Genomic DNA, 19,193 nt, shown 5'->3' with positions numbered 1-19,193 from the left:
ATGACCGAGGTGAACCCAGGTCTGAGAGCCAGTTTTGACGTGTATTCAATGTGTGGCCTTAGAGAGGCCATTGAACTTCTCTGAGCTATGGCTCCCTCACCTGCCCAGAACAGAACCTGATGCCAGCACAAGATGGCTGAAGGAAGACTAAAGAGAGTGATATCCGTGAGGTGGGCATGCAGCCCTGGTCAAGGTCAAGGGCTATCACGGCGGCAACATCCTTCTTGCTGTCTTTATGACTTGGCCCCAACTCCTACGAAGGGAGAGAGGGTCGGGACAACACGTAGCCATGCACTACAGAAGCCAGTAACAGCATGTGGGTCCTTTGCCCAGACTCTACTCAGACCAGCAGACTCTGTGACCAAAGCTACTGAGAGCAGCTGGGGATTCCTTTCTGGTGCGCCCCTCCATTGCAGACCTCGCCTAAATGCCAAGTACCACAGGGTCCCAGACACCCCTACTGCATTGCTGTTCCAGGTCCACGTCCCCCCTCCACCTTCTGAGGTAGATGCTGGATGTGGGCTGGGAGCAGAGACAAGTAGAGGGAACAGGGGAAGGGAGACAAGGAGGTGTGGAACGTACGATCCACCTGATGTGGGACAACTCAATGATAGCCGCACTTCATGCTGGTCAGTGCTGTGCCCCTGGTGTCCAGTCCCGGAAACAGCAGGGGGCAGGGGGAGGCTCAGGGGCAGGAGTGAAGGGTGAGGGGCAGGAAGCCGAGGTGGCTGCTGGGCCCCCCAACTTGACTTACATTTTTCGCAGGTTGGGCAGCTTCTTGAAGATCCCAGTGGCCTCCAGGACAGAGATGTCATTGTCATTCAGCCGCCTACATGGGAAGCCAGAAGAAGCAGGGCTTAGCTAGGGGGAGGCACCTCCTTGGCTACCAGTCTTCCTCACACGCGGCTCTGGTTGAGCTCTGCCTGTAACTTCACGGTCAGTAAAGTTCAAGAGAATCACGAAAGACTTCGGCATGAGGCGAGGGGCTCGGCAGGGAGAGGTGGATGGGGAAACAAAGAAAGACACTAAGTCTGAGCCCTCTGATGCCTCCTTCATAGGGCAGTGGCTTCTTGCATACACTCCATTGTTCTCTAAACACACAGACAAATGACAAGTACCTGGCTCCATTTTAGGGGGGTACCGATGGTAACCCAAGCTCCCAGGGAAGTTTCCTCAGGATCACCTGAGCCCAACTTGCTCATCTCTTCCTGACCACTTCTGTCTTCCAAGGGGGCTCAGGGTCCCTGCACCCAGCATCTCTGTGCTCAGAGCCTTGCTGTGCCCTCCAGTGACTACAGAAGTCAAGGAGAGCAACACCAGCTACAAGTCTGCCCCTGTGTATCCAGGGCTCACTCTGCGCCAAGAGTCAAGAGGAATATTGTGCTTGCGTCTCTTTCTAGACCTTCTGAAGTGTAAAGGGAGACACCATCTCCCTCAGCCTCCCCCCAGTCCCTGTTACAGCTTGGAAACTGGGCTTCAGATCTGAGAGGCAGCTTGGCCAGTCTCAGGGAGGCTGGAGGGAACAGAGGTGAGGTAAATGTCAGGTCTGTTTAGCCCCACAGGCCATCCTTTATCCTCTACCACGCTTCAAGTTTTAGTCTGTCCCTTTTTAGACCTTGAGAGATTGTTTGGGGGTTCTATCAGGGAAGGTCATCCTCTGGAGCCAAGTGTGCCACTTCTGGGGGTACGCACACAGAGCAGTGAAGGAGGGTGGGGACACCCACCTAGCTGGCCAGATTGGCAGAATCAACCCTGGTGATCAGTGGGGTGACAGATGTTGCAGCCAGATTGTCCTCACACCCTTGTCCAGTTTTGGACAAATCAATGTCCCTTTCTAGGATGGCTATTAGGCGGCTCAGATATATTTAATCATCTTAGTTGTATTTTTGCCCAGTAACAATTTTTATCTAATATCAATTTTTTCTGGTGATACTGTAAGTTCCGAAGGGCCAGCAGGTGCCACTTGCTTTGTTCACTGTAGAAATGTAAGCCTAGAGCAGTGCCTGCTTTATGGTAAGTGTTCAGAAAACATTCATAGAGCCAACGAGTGGTCTTTATTGGCAAACAACCTGCCCATGTATAGACAGGTGTCTTTCTCAGCCAAGTACACAGAAGGCCCCACTCGAGTTAACTCCAAGTGTCTAGGTATGTGTAAAGAGACGTAGAGAGGGGTGGGGTCTTCTCAAGACGGTGGGACTTACAGGTCAGTGGTGTATTCAGGGAGGTGGCTCGGGATGCGGGCCAGCTTCTGGTTGGAGCAGTCCACAATGGTACCCTCACAGCGGCACTTCTCAGGGCACACGAGGTCCATGAAACACTCACTGCTGAATCTGTTGCGATAATCCTCAGAGCCTATGTGGGGCCAAAGAGGGGGTTGTCATCATCATTTGGGTTTCCTGGCACAAGGTCTAATGTTGTGGGGAGTGGAGGTGGGGAGGTAGAGGTAGGTGTAGGTGTGTGTGTGTGTGTGTGTGTGTGTGTGTGTATGCAGGCTTGGGAGAAACTGCTGATATGGTGAGATATCGAATAGCAGGCAATATTGATAACCATTTGGCCATCTTGCTAGCCACACCCCTCATCTACCTTGTTTCCCACATGGTCTTTTGTCATTCATCACTTTCTGTCTTCCTTGAGAAGCAAGGCTTCAGATCTGTGGGCTCTTATGCATTTATGGGTCATGGACCTTTAGAGAAGCTGCCTAATGTTACAGATGCTCTGTTCAGAGAAATACCACAAGGCACCTACATAGAATCCAGCCTATAGGTGTAGGAGATTCCTGGCTCCATGATGCTTACCATCTATAAACTGGACATTAAGATCGGACTTTTGTGGGGGCTACTGGAGGGTAGGACAAAGGTATAAGAAGAGGGTCACATACTTAGAGGTCTTCCTGGGCTTGCAGGCAATGTGTGAGGGAGGCCAGATACTCATTTGGTGCTAAATGACAAGCAGCATCTTGCTGCCTGACTTCAGTGAGGATGTTGGAGTACTAGGGTATCTGGAGCCCACAGCTCTGATGCTTTGGGAATCTGGCTTACAGCTGCCTGAGAAGTCTTCGTCTTATTGTTTTAAGAGAAGTCAGATATTTAAAATATATTGGCAATGAATCCAATTCTCAAACACAGTGAAAACAAAATGCATCTGAGGGTCGGACCTGACTTCCGCATAGAGAGGAAGTTCTCTTTAATGCCGGTAAAAGGCTAGTTCCCATGAGCTAGAAGTTGGAGCTAAGATTTATTTTTTTTCAAAATTTCATTTCTTTCAAGGTCATTTGAAACAGGCCTGACAGTCTGATGTCTCTGAGACATGCCCTTGGGGGCAGTCAGACAGACCTCTGTGAGCACGTGAATTATGCCAGTGGCAATGGGGAGGGGCGTGCGGCTCTCCTGACGTGAGCCGGTTGTGCTGGGGCGCATTCCCGCTCTCACACCCACATTTCACTAGTGCCTTGCTAGGTATAAAATGTGAGCTCCGCTCATGTTCATCTAAGGCACAAGTGGAGTGCCCCCAGCACCTGAGGGTCCTGTGTGTATTTCTGAAGTGTTTGAGTCCATGCACACCGGGTGCTTGGGGAATGGCCTGAAGCATTAGCACAGCGACATGGAGCGCGATTAGTTTCTAGGTTGCAGCAGTGCCCTTGGCCAGGCTCCGCAACCTCCTAGCTCCTATTCCCCAGGGGTCTGTGTGAAGGTGAGATTACACCAGAGGCGGAGTCTCCAGGAAAAGGCCAGCACGGGATGGACACGTGTGAGCCTACTCTCGCGCTTCCTAGATCTTGACAGAACGTCTGGTATTTGGAGGCCACAGAAACGCCACTGGAGCTGATGGTAGCAGCCGACAGTTCTGCACTTGAACCAGCAGCCAGCTGCTTTTCTCCAAACTTCAAATGGGTGGTTCCTCTTAACCCCTGGGGTTAGAACTTCCCTTTGTAGAAGACGACCCTAAGGTCTACGAGGTGGGGTGGGTGGGGGGCTTGGGGGGTGGGTTGCGGTGCCTGGTGAATAGACTAGGGCTGGCTCTCAGAGACCCACGTGACTAATGCTAAGTAGGCTTTAGTGTGCTTTGAGACTGAACCTTTCTCCCCACGTCTCTAGCAACAGCCACAAGGTCCGATGAGGTGGAGGCAGACGGAGTGGGTTTCTCCTCAGTGAGCTATGACAAAGAAGGGAGCCAACGCCCGCCCGCCCGCCCGCCGGCCTCCCTCCCTTACTCTTGCACGCTCTGCTCTGGTTTATCCTCCCGTGGTCACTGCTGACTGGGAACAAAATCCATGGACCTCTCATTCTCAAGTGACACTGCCTGAAGCAAGGAGTCAGAAGACTGTGTATTCCTTGTTCCTCTCTGCTGTCCCACCCACTTCCTTCATCTCCCTTTGCCCCCCCCACCCCGCCCCCGACTTGTATGAACACAACTTATGCACCTATTTCACAGTTTTACCGCAGCTTCCTGGCACACTGTTTTACGTAAATCTTTTTCCTGGCCTGCACGCATTGTCCCACCGAATAAACCCTGAGTCTGCACCATTTCTCTTTAGACACATCTGAGAGCTAGGTTATTCTGCAGCTCTTGCCAAATGCAAACTCAGAATTCGGTCCTTGTCAGGGAAGGTACATGGTGGTGTTGTAAGGGGGCATTCTGCACGTGTATGGCTGTGTTCCCTTCAGGACATGTCTGTAATGGGATACCCGCAAAACAGTGGAACCCTGACTCCTGATCAAAGGCAGAAAGACAGGAGCGAGCCCAGACTGCACTTCCTGTGAGCCGACTGAACGTGCACTGGCTGGGGACGGCCGCCTATTAAATGCATTTTCGTTTTAATCAAGGTGAGAGCAGTCTGTAGTTAGCAGGAATCGCTCTCAGTAGTATCGTTGGGTTATAACTGGCAGACCTCTGCAGTGGAGCTGCTGACCCATTTTAATGAAATGATTTTGCAATTAGATTCGATGGACTAATGTGTTCTCCCTAGCATTTTCCCCCTGCTGTTTTTGTTATTGCCCTGGTTTGTAATAACGAGGGGGTCGGAAAGTGATATTTTATATGAGTGGGAACCAGAAATGTTAATAACAACCTATGTACATAACCGAAAAAGTTCATTTCCCAGTCAGAGCCAGCACGAAATGCCACCTCCGTCACTTCATATTTCATTACGGAAGCTACCCAGGGTTCCTCGGAGCCATTTGTTATGCCTAATGCTCATAACTACCCAAAAGTATTTTTAACTTTTCCAGAGCCTTAAAAGTCAATTTCAATCTCAATGCATATTTGTCACTGACAGAAATACTTTGGAGGAGAGAACCAACCGAAATAGGTTGCAGCTCCGCCTCTCTGGGAGGGATCTCGCAGGATCTGAAGACAGGCCAGAAAGTTGAACCCTGGGTGGAGCGGGCCCCAGAGGAGCTGATATCCCCTAGCCTGTGCCTGCCTTTGCCCTTGTCGGCCTTTCCCCCACTTGCGGACATCTCAGAACAACAACACATGGTACACAATCATAGACAAACTTTAATAGACAGAGGTTGGGGGAAAGGTGGAAATCGACAGCCATTTTTAATTTTATTTTATTATATACCCTTGTTCTACACCTATATCTGGGAGGGAGGTATGAAGCATCTAAGGTTCACATTATCTGGTCAGCAGGGGAAGCCAGCACACGTGTTCAGAGTTCTTTTCCTCTAGTCCAAGCATCCCCAAGATGGGCGAGATGAGAGGGAGAACTTCAGAAAAAGGACCTGGGGTGGGGGTGTCCAAAGGCCTCCCAGGGTTTATCAGCTTGAAAAGAAAGTGATAGGGACAAGCCACGGGACAAGTCATGAGCGGTGAATGAAATCAAGGACAATGCACACAGACAGACATCCATTCCTAGGCCAGGCTGGGGGAACCAGACACCTGTGGCTGAGAAACACTAGCTGTTTTGGAACGAGTTTGGCTATCATTTGGGCATGAAGCTGTCCCTGTAGCTCAGTCACCTTCCTGAAAGCAGAGGGAGAGACCCATGTGCCTACTGCCAAAGCATCACGGAGACGCAGAGGAAGAGCGCTATCATGAATTCATTCCCAAAGGCCTGGCCCTCGCCGGATGTGGGCAGTGCTAAGAATGTCCCCTCTACACGGAGGGGAAGATTCTTCTCTCCAGAGGAGGGTTTACTCATACCCATGGTATCTTGTACACTCCTGCTATAGAAGGGTCACTTGAACAATGCTTTCTCCTTTTTACTCATTTCTAATGACAGATGTGAGCTGGAAAGAGAATGTGAAAAACACCTTCAATTCAATTCAACGTTGCCACAAATTTTCCTTTCAAGGCAAAGAGTGTCTAGAAGAGGAAGGGCTTGACAGCACCGAGGCAAAGCACAGCCAGTTGGGAGCTAGATTACCCTGGGCCAGTTAGTTAATATCCTGCCTCAACACTCTGATCTGTAAAATGGGATCTAAAGTGTTATGGAATTAGGGTGACGATGTGAAACATCCAGAGCCTGGCCAACAGTAAGAGCTTTATATATGTTCAGAAGTTCAGAGATACCCATTAGCCCATCAGTGGCTGGGGCCCTTCTCTGAGTCACAATCAGAGAGGAGATAATTAGAGCCACGCAGCTTGGTGGGGACACAGAATCCCGTTCCTACTGTTAAGTATGGGTTTGTGTCCACCTTAGTTCTTACTCATGGAGTAAGATACAGACTCTAGCACCAAACCACAACAAAGTCTACTGGTTATACCAGGCCCAGGATTATCAAGAAACAAATTAAAGAGAAGGTGCCAAGATCCCTCTCTCTGTGGTCAGAGACAGCCATTGTCTGCACAGACCTCTCCCGGCCTCTGAAATGGCAGCAGATGAAGAGCTCCACACCTCCATGGTAACTGTGGGGGTCCAAGGTTACGAAAACAGGTTGGAGATCAGGTTTCACCAGGATCTAGGTCTAAGTATTCATGAGGAGTAAGAGGTGGGGTCAGAAGGAGTCCCAGTTCAAGGTCTCAGACCCATGTTAGTTCCACCTGTTCTCACGCTTACATTCATTTCAAATGAAGTGCATGCCAAGAGAGGTGCTGGATTAAAGTCGTGAGCAGGATGACTCACCCTTTGCATTAGCTACCACTCGGTGACCTGGTGCTGGGACTCTCCCATGAAACAAGGGGGCCTATGCCTTAGATGCACTTGTCTTCTTCAAATGGGAAGTTGGAACCCAGCTGTCACCCTTGGAGTCACTTGAGAACTAGACTTGGAGCAGAGTGACTCCATTTGCATAGGATTTGTGGATACTCCCAGCATGGCCCCTGTGGGTTTTTCTAAAGCCCTGTCGCCATGCCCCTGACTCCTTCAGGATTCCCACCCCCTTCCCCCTGTGCATTAAGACTGGGAGAGGTGGGTCTGGCAGGCGCGGTGATCCAGAGCAGAGAAGAGTCCAGCGGTGGCGGCGGTGGCGGCGGGCCATGCTGCAGGAGAGAGCGACGCTTTCCGCGGTGCTTGACAGAACCATGTTCCGTTTCCATCGTTCCACCACATGGTTAGATCAAGCACAAAGGAAAGCCCCGCGGCAACTGGTCAGAGTCAAGGTCAGGAAGCAGGCATCAGAGAGAGGACAGGAGCGCTCAGAGGAAGCAGCGTGGAGAAGTGGAAGCCAGAGCAGGCCCCCACTGAGCGAGATTCGAGCCAGTAGTGCGTTCCACGGGATCCTGCCAAAGACAGGGTGGGGAGGGGCGCCCCCCTGTGCCCTGCCCCAGGGAGACTCAGTAGGACAGAGGACCCAGGAGCATCCCGGCAGATGACATACCACTTACACACTGACCCCATGGAGCCTGCAAAGTCTGCCCCAACCCACCATGTGATCTGATATGACACGAAAATCAGCAACGCATCTTCTCACGCTCTGTGACCCGGGGCTGACCCCACAGCTGAGGGGCCTCGTGGCTGTCTGTCTATGCCTTTTCATGAAAGAGATTTCCCATAGTCCTCATCAGTCTGACACAGCATAATCTCCTCTCCAGGCAAAAGCTCCCTTTAACATCCCACAACTGAGGAGGCTCCTGAGTACCTTGCAGGGTCCCTGGGTCCCTTGGGCTGATAGCCAGTTCACCCCAGATGGCTTGAGGTGTGGTAGAGGAAGAGTGCAGAATTAAAACCACATATTCTCAGCTGGACAAGGAAAGGAGAGTCAGCGGGGCCTTAGGTTTGAGAACAAGACACCTGCAGTCACCACGTGAACACTGTCACAGAGGTAGGTCAATCGCAAGGACAGTGGGTAGAGGCCGGCTTCCGATAAGGGGCCTTTGTCAGAGTAAGACAAGGAAAGAAAAGGGCTGGAGGAGCAGTGGATTAGCTGGAGGGTAAGATATCTAACGTTAGGGTCTTTCTGATTTCTACATCCCTTTTCTGGCTGGGCATCATGGGAAAGGATGAGGCCGACCCAGTCAGGGGGTCTTGTGTGCCATGGACTCCATCTGTATACCCCATCTTCCATAGGTCAGCCTTCTTCCGACTTGGCATCAGGCTGGAGCTGTGCATATCTCAAAGAAATAGAGTCATAGCCAGGTAGCTGACCGTCCCTGCTTGAGACTTGACCTCTGATAGGAGGGAGAGGTCACTCTCCTCTACCATATGTTTTGGGGGCTGGTTCGTTGCCGAGGTGTTCTCATTCTCAGCATCCCAGTTGCCTGCAATAACGGTCCGGTTAGTACACACTCGTGTCCATGCCTGGCCCCATCCACAGCTCTTCCCCCATCCTGATCTCACAGACCTACAGCTGGGAATGGTAATGTGGGCTCCACTGCGGCTAGACATCCAGAGCTGCAGAGCTCTTGAATACTCTGGCTCCAAGATTTCTCCTGTGAGTTTGAGCAGGACCTCAGTGTGAGCAGGGCCCATTTCACAGATTTTAGAACCTCCTTGTGTGGCTGGGAAGATGGGCCACAGGTAAAGCCATGTGCTACACCAAGCCTGGTGACCTGAGTTTGATCCCCAAGCTCCACACAGTGGAAGAACAGACTCCTGGGAGCTGTCCTCTGACCTCCATACTTCTGCTGTTTTATGCTGCATGCACAGCACACATGTACGTATGTACATACATACATACATACATACGTACGTACACACACACACACACACACACACACACACACTCCACAAACAAATAAAACATAATTTATAAAGTCCCTCCTGGACCTTCTCCTTGCTTTGCTTCTCTATAGGGACTCGGAGGGTCCCAAAGGCAAATGATCTGGGATCTTCCTAGTATGCTAAAATCATCATAGCATTAGTGGTCATGTCTAGAAAATGATAGCCTGAACTTGGGGTTTTTCTGCTGTGGTTCTCAATTTTGTCTCAAGAGTGGACTGGATGAACTCTGAGGTTTCTAAAGTGTCCCTGAGCTGTACCCAAAGAGTACTGTACTTTAAGAAGCCATTCTTACAGAAACAAAGGGGGGCAGCCTGATAGAAGACAGGCAGTGTCCTTCAGCTACCAAGTGCTCCCTGGGGTGGGGCCTTGCTGAAGGACTTAATCGGATCTGTTAGATCACCCCTGGTGGGCAGCATCCACCTCTAAACTGATCTTGGTCCAGGGCGGTGGATGCAGCTGATAGAGGCAGAGCAAGGTGGCTGGGAAGCCAGACGCCCTACCCAGGGAGAGGCTGTGCATGTTGCAGAAGCAGCCCTCAAATTGGCTCCTAATCACATCAGCTGTCTTTTCAAGGGGGCTGCTTTTAGGGGAAAGTAAAATGCAGAGTTATTATCTGTCAGCTCAAGTCCATGTCATCTGCCACTCCTCACCCCTCCCCTTTCTGGAGCTTCCTAGAAACACAAATCTTCAGGCCTATGGTTTCTGTATCCCCCAAGGGCAAGGGAGGTATGGGTCCTGGTGTTTCTCAAAGCCAAGGCTTTTGGAGTTCAGTGGCCAACCTCTCTGCTCCTCCCCTACAGCTACATAAAAGCATACCAAATGCTCCAAGTCAAGCTCATTTGGATTCTGGACATCACTGCCTCTACAGGAATAGGCTTTCTGCTTAGTATTTTTTAAAGTGATATTTTAGACAAAGTCAACTCGAGAATTCTGTCTTCTTCGCCCTGTTTCTTTTTTCTTGCCACCCATTTCCGCCCCTCATAGGAAGCCAGGGCCCTGTAAACACCAAGGTAGACAGGTAGCTGCCGGCACAGCTAACTGAAAACTAGCTTTATTGTTTCCTAGTTCCGCTGTCTAGTTCTTGTTTCCCACTCTGTTCTTTCTGTAAGCATCACCCATACCTTGCTACCTGTCCCAGGCTCAGTCAATGCTAGGTCACCGCCATCACTAACTCTATAGGGCACATGTCATTGGATCCAATGTTGACTATATCCCTGTACCGCCACCCAGGGTTTAGATGCAACCTGAGGTCCTGGTTACGGGCAACACACTCGTGAGACTGAGGGTCAGGGAGGGCAGGTGGCTTCCTGCCCTCCTCCGACTTCCTTCATCCTTTCCATGGGAACCACTAACTGGCCAAGCTAGTTACCTCAGACCTGAGCAGGCAAAGATGAAAGAGGGAATACCACTGGGGGTTGTCATGAGGAGAGCCTTGGCAAGGGCTGGTCTGTGATAGATGACACTTGGTGCTGGGGGGAGACTTTCTACCCAGAGATGCCACCAGACCTCGGGAGGAATCTAAGAAAGTGTTTGGGGGTTAGAAGTGGATCCAAGAGACTAGGAAGAAAGCAACTCAAAGCAGTTGGACCGCCTTCCTCCTAGATATTGAACAGTGTCAAGGAGAGAGGGATGTGGAGCCTGGTCCTGACCCTATTGCCGGTGACTGTGATGTGCGGGTGGCCCTTCCCCTTTAGCCCTCGGCTCTCCGCTGTAGAGCAGGGTCTCATCTGCTGACTTGAAGCAGCTACCAGAAGAAGCAAGTCAAATTAGGACCACTCCAGCACTGTGCCCCTCCAAGGAAGTCATCTCTCCAGTCCCTATGCTGGGGAAGGCAAATGGGCAACCAGTGATCACCCTACCACAAAGTCCCTGCATCTCTCTAGACCCTCTCCAGCCATTTGCCTCTGCAAATAAAATAAAAGGCTAAAGTTTATCATGCTGGTGACACATACGACAGAATTTGACTTAAAGCACAAAGAACATGGTACAAGAAGCCAAAATCCGCCTGCTGGTCTGCTGATGGCCAGTCCCCATGCTGGCATTGTTCCTGGGCTGAGCACTCTCTTGAGATAAGTGGGAGCACGGTTCTTGCCCAGACACACCCTGTCAGGGCTGGCTCACCCTATCTCAGGACCTCCTGCTGCTGATGGTTTATCAGCTCGGGCGAGCACAGCTCTGCTCTTTTTCGGTAGAAAAAGAGAAACTGATAACAATGTCTAATTGCTTGCAGCCACTGGTCAAGGAGACCACCTTTCTTGCCAAGGTGGGCTGTGAATTCTCTTGCCACTTGTCTCCATGTTCTTCCGGGTGTCGGGGGGAGCAGGGAGGAAGGCAGTCCCTAGACAAGAGCTGGCCATGGGAGCTCAGGCTTTGCTTCTTCCCACAGCTTGCTGTTCCCTGTATCATCAGAGAACAGCCATCTGCTTCAAGGAGATAGGGAAGGTGTTTGTGAAACCTGTAACCCAACCCATTATGGTTGAGGGCTGTATTAAAGCCTGGCTGCGGCCTGGCCCGGGCTGTATAATTTCTGTGCCATTTGGGGAATCTGCTTCAGAGACTACAAAATAAATCTTGGCCTCCTCTCAAGCAGTGTGTGTGAAGGCTGCCCTGTCTCCCAGCTTCCACCAAACTCTGGGAGGGAGGGAAGACAGACTGTGCCTGGGTTCTGTTTTCCCCAAGCTGCCCGTCCCTCCCCCACCATGCTTTTATTGTGTGAGTGTGTTTTATTTTAAATCCATAAGGTAATTGGTTTTCTGTAGGGCTAACTGAATTTCCCCAATTTAATTTGCAAAGATGCTCCCCAGGAGCCATTACAGCGCTCGCTGGCCTCCAGATTGGATTATTGGCCTCTCTGGGGCTGCTGTATTCTGAGTCAGAAAGTGGGGCCCCACTCCAGTAACCTGATTACCTGAGCAGCGGAACTTCTTGCTTTTGATCTGGCTGATGCGCTTGTTGGCCAGCCGGCGTGGGCCGCTGCAGCGGGCCCCGCTGGTCTCAATGGGGTTGTCCTGAAGGTAGTCAGCCAGCCACTTCAAGTGGCAGTCGCAAACAAATGGGTTTTGAGCTAAGTGGCTGAAAGAGGGACAGGGCTGTTAATCGGGAGTGACCTGCGGCACCTTGCTTCACCACCCCCCTTTCCGAGCTGGGCCCTAGCAAACTGGTGTGGAAGCCTTTTCTTCCGCTGCCCCAGGAGGTCTGGAGCGGGTGCTGCTCTCAGAGAGGATTCAAAGAGGGGGTCTGAGGCCAGCTGTCTGCCCAAGGCAGACAGATGCAGCCAACATCTGGTCTGGGCAATCAGCCTCCCAGTTCTCCCCCTCTGGGGGCAGGACCCACTACTGACTGGCTCCACTTCACCCATGCCGACTCTGATGGGCAATGCCAGTCGGGAACTTTAGAGTTGGCACGTACAGTAGCATGCATTTTAGTCCTCCAGGCTTGGTGGTACCAGCCACATAAGGCAGCAGGCACAGCGCCTGGCTTCTTAGGGGGGTGTTCCATATATAGGTAGTGGGGATTGTTGCTAGTCTCCTTATCACCAGGGGAGTGCTGTGGGCGTCGCCCCCTCTGAGCAGTAAGAAAACTCCACAGCACTAAGCATGGATGGAGCTTCACACTGTGGTCGGCATTCAGTAACAAGCAGCTGTTCTCAGTCTATATGGGGCCCTGCTTCTCACTACTAGGAAATAAGTACCAGCTGACTTCCAGGGTCTTCAGGAGACCCCCAGGCTCATTGCAGGCCTGGAGCTGGGGCTGAAATCTGAGGTTGGAACTGTCAAGACCACAGACTGAGATCTGTACTCATCTGTTCACCGGCAGTATTTACACACACCAGCAATCCTTGGGAGTTGAGGGCTGTGTGCGTGTGTGTGCGTGCGTGCGTGCGTGCGTGCGTGTGTGTGTGTGTGTGTGTGTGTGCGCGTGTGTGCGGGCGTGTGTGTGTGTGTGTGTGTGTGTGTGTGTGTGTGTGTGTAAAATCCCCAGAAAGCCTGTATCAGAGGCTTGACTTGGCAGAGTGCAGGAAGCTGCCAGAGGGAAGGGATGGGGTCTCCCCAGAGATAGGGACTGCTTAGAACACTGCCATGGCTACTGTGGTTATGAGCACAGCTCGAAAGTTCTACCAGGATTCAAATCCTGCTTCGTACTGGCTGTGACCTTGAGTAAACTACTCACTGTCTCAGTGCCTTGGATTCCTCACATATAATCTGGGGGTGACAGTGACCCCCTCCCGGGTTGCTGCGAGGTTTACATGTTTGAAAGTGAGATGTCCCCTCAGCACGGCCAGGCCCCACCGGAATGCTCAACACAGTTCAGTGCTTTGCACTTCATCTCCCGCCCCTGCTGCAAGCGCTAGAAATCCTCCCATGGGGCCTCAGCCTACCCTCGGTTTGGTGGCGGGGGTCTGCAGCTGCCAGGGCAGGCAGTGTACTCACAGGGTCTGGATGGACTGCAGAGGAGCGAAGAGCCCCTTGCTGATGGTCTGCAGCTTGTTGTCGTACAGAGAGAGCAGGTTGAGGTTCTGCAGGTCCTGGAAGGTGTTCACCCGCAGGCAGTTGATCTTGTTGGCATTGAGGAGGCTGCAGGCAGAAGAGAGGCCTCCGGTCATTGCCAGGGGGAGCAAGGGCCGGCTGCACCTGCTGGTACCGCTGGAAAGTAGCCATCGCTCATCAACATGGCTTGAGGTTCTGCTGCAGCCCAGAGAAAGAGAGACTGCTTCCGGTGGCTTCCGAGTCCCTCCTCACTTCCCCTAGCACCATGGATGCTGTGCTACGCATCCTACCAATGCCTGCACCTGGCCTTGTACCTGCAGCCCTAGACAAAGGCTAGGAGTAGAGTCCAGCATTGTATTTTTCTACTTTAGAATTCAGAGCTTCCAAGAATCACAATGGGGAAAAAATCATTTGGCACAATCATGGTTAAAGCTCTAGTAGATGGAGTCAGGGCAATTTTTGATTCAGAGAATTCCTTGGAGCTTGTTTGGATCACTTATTTCATTGGAAATCTGATCAAAGTTATAGGCCATCCTCCCAGGGGAGAAATGTGTCCATGTGTAGGCACACACACACACACACACACACACACACACACACACACACACACACAAACAAACACCTTCCTTGTCTTTATCATAACCTCATACCTTCTTCTGTTGTGGAATAGAATATTTGTTTAACTACATAAAGATGTGTTACATTTGTGTTGTGAATAATTGTTTAACTATGTAAAGGTGTGTTGCATCTGTTTCACCTTGCCTGCCTGAGGCATCTGATTGGTCTAATAAAAAGCTAAACAGCCAATAGCTAGTCTAAGGCACCTGATTGGTCTAATAAAAAGCTGAACAGCCAATAGCTAGGTAGGGAGAAGAGGGCTAGGCAGGGCTGGTGGGCAGAGAGACAAGGCCAGCCAGCTGAGGGCTAGCCAGACACGGAGGAAGCAGGGAAGCAGGATGGACAGTAAGTAGATGAGGTAAACAAGCCTCAGGGCAGCACACAGGCTAATAGAAATGGGTTAATTTAAGTTTAAAAAAAAAAAAAAGCTAGCTAGAAACAAGACTAAAGCTAAGACTGAGCGTTCACAATTAATAATAAGTCTTTGTGTCATGATTTGGGGGTGGGCAGTCCAAGAAAGCCTGCTATATTCCCCTGCTCCAGCCCCACTGGTCACCTGTTGCTCTCAGGCATGCCATGGCTGGTCCTCTGAACCCTTTCTCTACCCCTTTTCAGAAAGGCTGGCCTCTTAGCTCAAAGGCATCCCCTCAGGGAGGCCTGCCCCAACCCTCTCACCCTCCTCAGGGAGGCCTGCCCTGACCCCCTCACCCTCTTCAGGGAGGCCTGCCCCGACCCCCTCACCCTCCTCAGGGAAGCCTGCCCCGACCCCCTCACCCTCCTCAGGGAGGCCTGCCCCGACCCCCTCACCCTCCTCAGGGAGGCCTGCCCTGACCCCCTCACCCTCCTCAGGGAGGCCTGCCCTGACCCCCTCACCCTCAGCAGGACCCTATAATTCCAGTATTGCTTCTCATGCCCTATACAATTCCTCCCTGCCACTCACCTCAGCCTGTGACTGGAGGATATTGGTTAGTTTTCTTGTTTGCCATGTGTGTAACTTGTGGTAACACAAATGTCATCTCTTCAATCCCTCCCTTTGTTACTAATGATTATCTTTCATTAGGACACACAACCCAGCTCCAACAGGGATGTCTCCCTGAAGGGAGCTCTGATTCGGGTTCGGCTTTCCTACCCACAAGCGGCCCTTTCTGTTACGATCATAGTTTCTCCTACTGTCCCCTCCTTCCCAGAACAACACAGGAAGTGGGTGAACCACTGGTCCAGCAGACGCCCCGAGTGCCACAGGTAAGATTCAGAATGCAGAGCTGCTAAGTTATGAACAAATCTGGGTGCTGAGCATTTATTTCCCTTATAGCTCGAGACTGACTGGTTGTGCCCTTGAAACAATGGTGAAACCATTCCTCATTCCTTCTTGAACGAGAGGGAAAGAAACCAAAGAGTAAAGATGTTGAAGTTTTAAACATCAGTTCTCAAGGCAGGCTCAGAGCAAGTAGCTCCCTTGGTGGTGAATGACCCGGGATTCAGGAGTGTCTCCGTACCCCAGACTGTGAGCTGGTGTTACTGGAGCTGCCCCTGGGTGCCCCCTCCCTTGCAGTCCCCTGCGCGCTCCAGGTGCTGGCAGGCAGCTGTGGCCCTGACAAGCAGAAGAAGAACTGCCTGTTTAATCTGGCTAATAACAGGCAAGGTCCCGAGGGCCCACACAGATGTCCTCCTGCCTCAGAGTGGAAAAAAAGCTCACGTTGCTAGAATGCTCTTTGTTTTCCGAAGTGCTTTTACTGTTACTCCCCTGTTACTCTCACAGTAACCCGGGCAGATGGGCAGAGCCGCCTCGCAGTTACCGGCGAAGAGATTGAAGCCGAGTCGGAGGGCTTTGCTCAAGGTCAGGAGAGTTTCCGGGGAGCGTGCTGGGAGCCATTATGATAACCAGGTCTCTGGAGGGCTCAGCCGCTTCTTTATGAATGCCTTATCTACCCCGCCCATCTGCCCATCCCTCTATAACCCCCTCCCAATTTCCTGTGATTTCTGTATTAAATTGCAGTCAAGGTCATTCTAGGTGGGGGACATTGGAAGGGAGCTGCAATATGAACAGAGTAACAGCCTAGCAATCAGGTCAGAAGCGGATCTTTCACACACAAGCTTTTGTTTTATATTTAAATTTTTAATTTGTTAATGAATGAAAAAAATTTTGGGGACACAGGGTCTCACTATGTGGCTCTGGCTGTCCTAGAACTCTCTCTATAGACCAGGCTAGCCTTGAACTCAAAGAGATCCGCGGGCCTCTACCTCCCCAGTGCTGGGATGAAAGGCGTGTGCCACTATGCTTGGGTATTTTATTTTATTTATTAAGTAATTGGTAAACAACTTGTTCTAAATATTGATATTCGAGGCCTCTGAGAGCACCATAATGCCAGAAATGTTAAACTATTCCATAAAGATACCAGGATGGCTTAGCCAATGGCCTGAGGATCCCCTCTTCCCTACCATTTTACAATAAGACTTCTCTATGTATCAAAAGTTAGAAGTGTTATGAAACACACACACACACACACACACACACACACACACACACACACACACACACACATGCACACACACGCATGCACATTAGATTTTTGCTTTTTCTTGGAAAACAAATTTCAAAACCTCTGGCGATGATTCCAGTGCTAGCAGCTGTGGACACACTCACGGGCCAGACGTATACTCTCTGCCATAGTCCTCACTCCTCTCTATGCCCCTCACCCCACCCCCTCAAGCTTCCTTTTAGACTTGACACTTTGGTCCAGATTCGTGAGCCCAACAGCAATAATACTTGGTTCTGGGAAGTATTTGAATCAGACAAGGAAGATGGCTCTGGAGACGGAGAGGCAGCAATTCTGGCTCGCCTGGCGAGTTTATCTAGACTGAATGGATCTTGGCAATACTCCTTACCCACCAGGTCCAGCTTGGCTCCCTTTGCTCGTCTGGACGCTTCTCTGTCTCCTATGGCTCCTAGATAGCTCAGCATGGGACGTTCTTTCAAAGAGGTGAAATAGCAAGACAACCCAGGCTGGCAGAATTACTAGGCAACAGCTCAAGGTGCAGAGCTCATGAAACGGGGGCCAGAAGAAGACAGAGAAGGCCACAGTCTCTTGGACACTCATCCTCTACCAGCTGCTCGGCTCCCCCGGGCACAACGAGGCGGTGTCGGGAGAGATAAAATTAAGCTGCTTATGAAGAATTAGATGCTTCGGACGGCCTTCTGAACTTCAGCCCCAGCAAGATCTAGCAGCTTGCCTCTGTTCTTTCTCTTTTGGGGGAAGAAGACTGGCAGCTACTCAAACTCCGTCTGGCTTCCATAAAAGGAGCTCGGAGCTGTCTGGTCCACGGGCAAGAGATGAGGGCATTTGAAAAGCACCAAAGGATGGAGCGAAAAAAGACTATAGGCTCAGTACCCCTTATCTAAAACGTTTGGGACCAGAAGTATTTGGAATTTCAGACTGGGGAATATTTGTGTATGTATAATGAGAGATCTGAGGGAGCGGACCCAAACCTATCTTCATTTATGTTTCATATACACCTTATAATCAAGGCCTGTAGGGCTTTTTCTATGATGATGTTTGCATGCTGCTGGGTTTTGTTGTTGTTTTTGACTGTGTGCTCCGTCGCAGGAGGTTAAGTGTGGAAATTATGTACCTGTGGTGTCATACAGGTGATCAGAAAGGTTCAGATTTGGAGTGTTTTGGCTTTTGGGGTTAGGGATGTTCAAAATGTATCTGCAATGGACTTTAGTGATTAGAGGATGGACATGGGCTTCCCTTGTTGGCTAGTTTTAAGACTCCTTGGAGTAAAGACCTCCACAATATTTGATCTGATTTGGTTCATTTTCCTTTGAGGTGCGGTAATGTAAGTGCTTTTAGAAATGATGGCAAGAAGGGTGAGTCAACATCGAGGCCACACCTATGTGCCAAATATTTCCCACACAAGAGCATTGAGATCACCTTTGTTTTTCTGATGAGGAAACTGAGGGTCAGAATGATGACAGGCTTGGTCAAGTTACCCAACAGTGAGTAAAACCTCAGCCTGTGTGACTGCAAAGCTTGTCTCCCATCCTCTACCTAAAATCTATGTGCATTTTCTCTTGTCTGCATTCCTTATCTCTGGTGCACGCCTAGCTTGGCTAGCCTTGAGGTGTATGGGGTACACTTTGGGTAGACAGAGGTCTGGTTGGGTCTAGAAGACCCTGCTTGTCTCTCAGGAGTGGAGAGGCGTCTCAGCTTGGGATGTTCACTACACCGTTAACGGATACAAGGTGGCAGTTTCTATGTCCACTGATAGGTAAGCGCTGGTGAGGGAGATGGTGTGTGTGGCTCTTTATTCTCCTCCCTGTGAAGCTTCCCTGAATTCTGGGACGACCGGGAGACAAGAGCATCCTCTACACTTGGGATGTTCACAAGCCTCATCCCAGGGTCCTCTCTCCCAGCAGAAAACACGGACCGCTCTGTGCATAAGTGTCTCCAGACACTCCAGAACCAACTCTGAGGCTTCCAGGTCAGCCTCCTAAAGGAACCTCAGGAAACACATGACTATCGAGAGGATGATGAGGCCATGTGACTAGTGACCTGACAGATTAATCCACACTAAGCACCTGTACTGACACCATACAAATATCTAATCCTCCATAGCCCTACTTAGTAACTGCTTCCACCTTCCAGATGACAGACACTGTGAGGACTCAAGGGCCTAAAATAACTGAGTAGTGTTCCCTGACCTGTGGATGGTAAGTTAGTCTGATACCTAGCCCCTTGCTAAGGGGAAGTGGGAGTCACCTCAGGCTATAAGGAAGTAGAGGCAGGTGGAGGATTACTTCCCCACCAAACTTAGTGATGATTTTGCAGTAATATAAAACAAGAAGAGCTGTATTCCCATTGTAGAAATGAGAGGAGAGCCGCGCAGCAGATAGTGGGTGTATATATTTGCACGTTAGCCCTGAGACACGCTACCGCCCCCTGCTGGCTGGAGCACTCTGGACTACCACATATGTTTCA

The 19,193-nt window shown here is 50.7% G+C and overlaps 1 protein-coding gene across 1 annotated transcript in view; it reads right to left on the bottom strand.

Moving 5' to 3' along the window:
- Positions 1-19,193, bottom strand: part of Slit3 (slit guidance ligand 3) — a 595,100-nt gene that overhangs the window by 84,137 nt on the left and 491,770 nt on the right. Inside the window, exons 13-16 of the mRNA XM_016005185.3 lie at positions 13,537-13,680; positions 12,015-12,178; positions 2,202-2,352; positions 755-829 (exon numbers count right to left, since the gene is read on the bottom strand). Of these exons, the coding sequence (XP_015860671.2) occupies positions 755-829; positions 2,202-2,352; positions 12,015-12,178; positions 13,537-13,680 (534 nt within the window). The remainder of the gene's footprint in view (positions 1-754; positions 830-2,201; positions 2,353-12,014; positions 12,179-13,536; positions 13,681-19,193) is intronic.

This window comes from Peromyscus maniculatus, chromosome 8 (assembly GCF_049852395.1).
Source record: "Peromyscus maniculatus bairdii isolate BWxNUB_F1_BW_parent chromosome 8, HU_Pman_BW_mat_3.1, whole genome shotgun sequence".
Lineage (NCBI taxonomy): Eukaryota > Metazoa > Chordata > Mammalia > Rodentia > Cricetidae > Peromyscus > Peromyscus maniculatus.
This window is presented reverse-complemented; position numbering and strand designations above follow the sequence as displayed.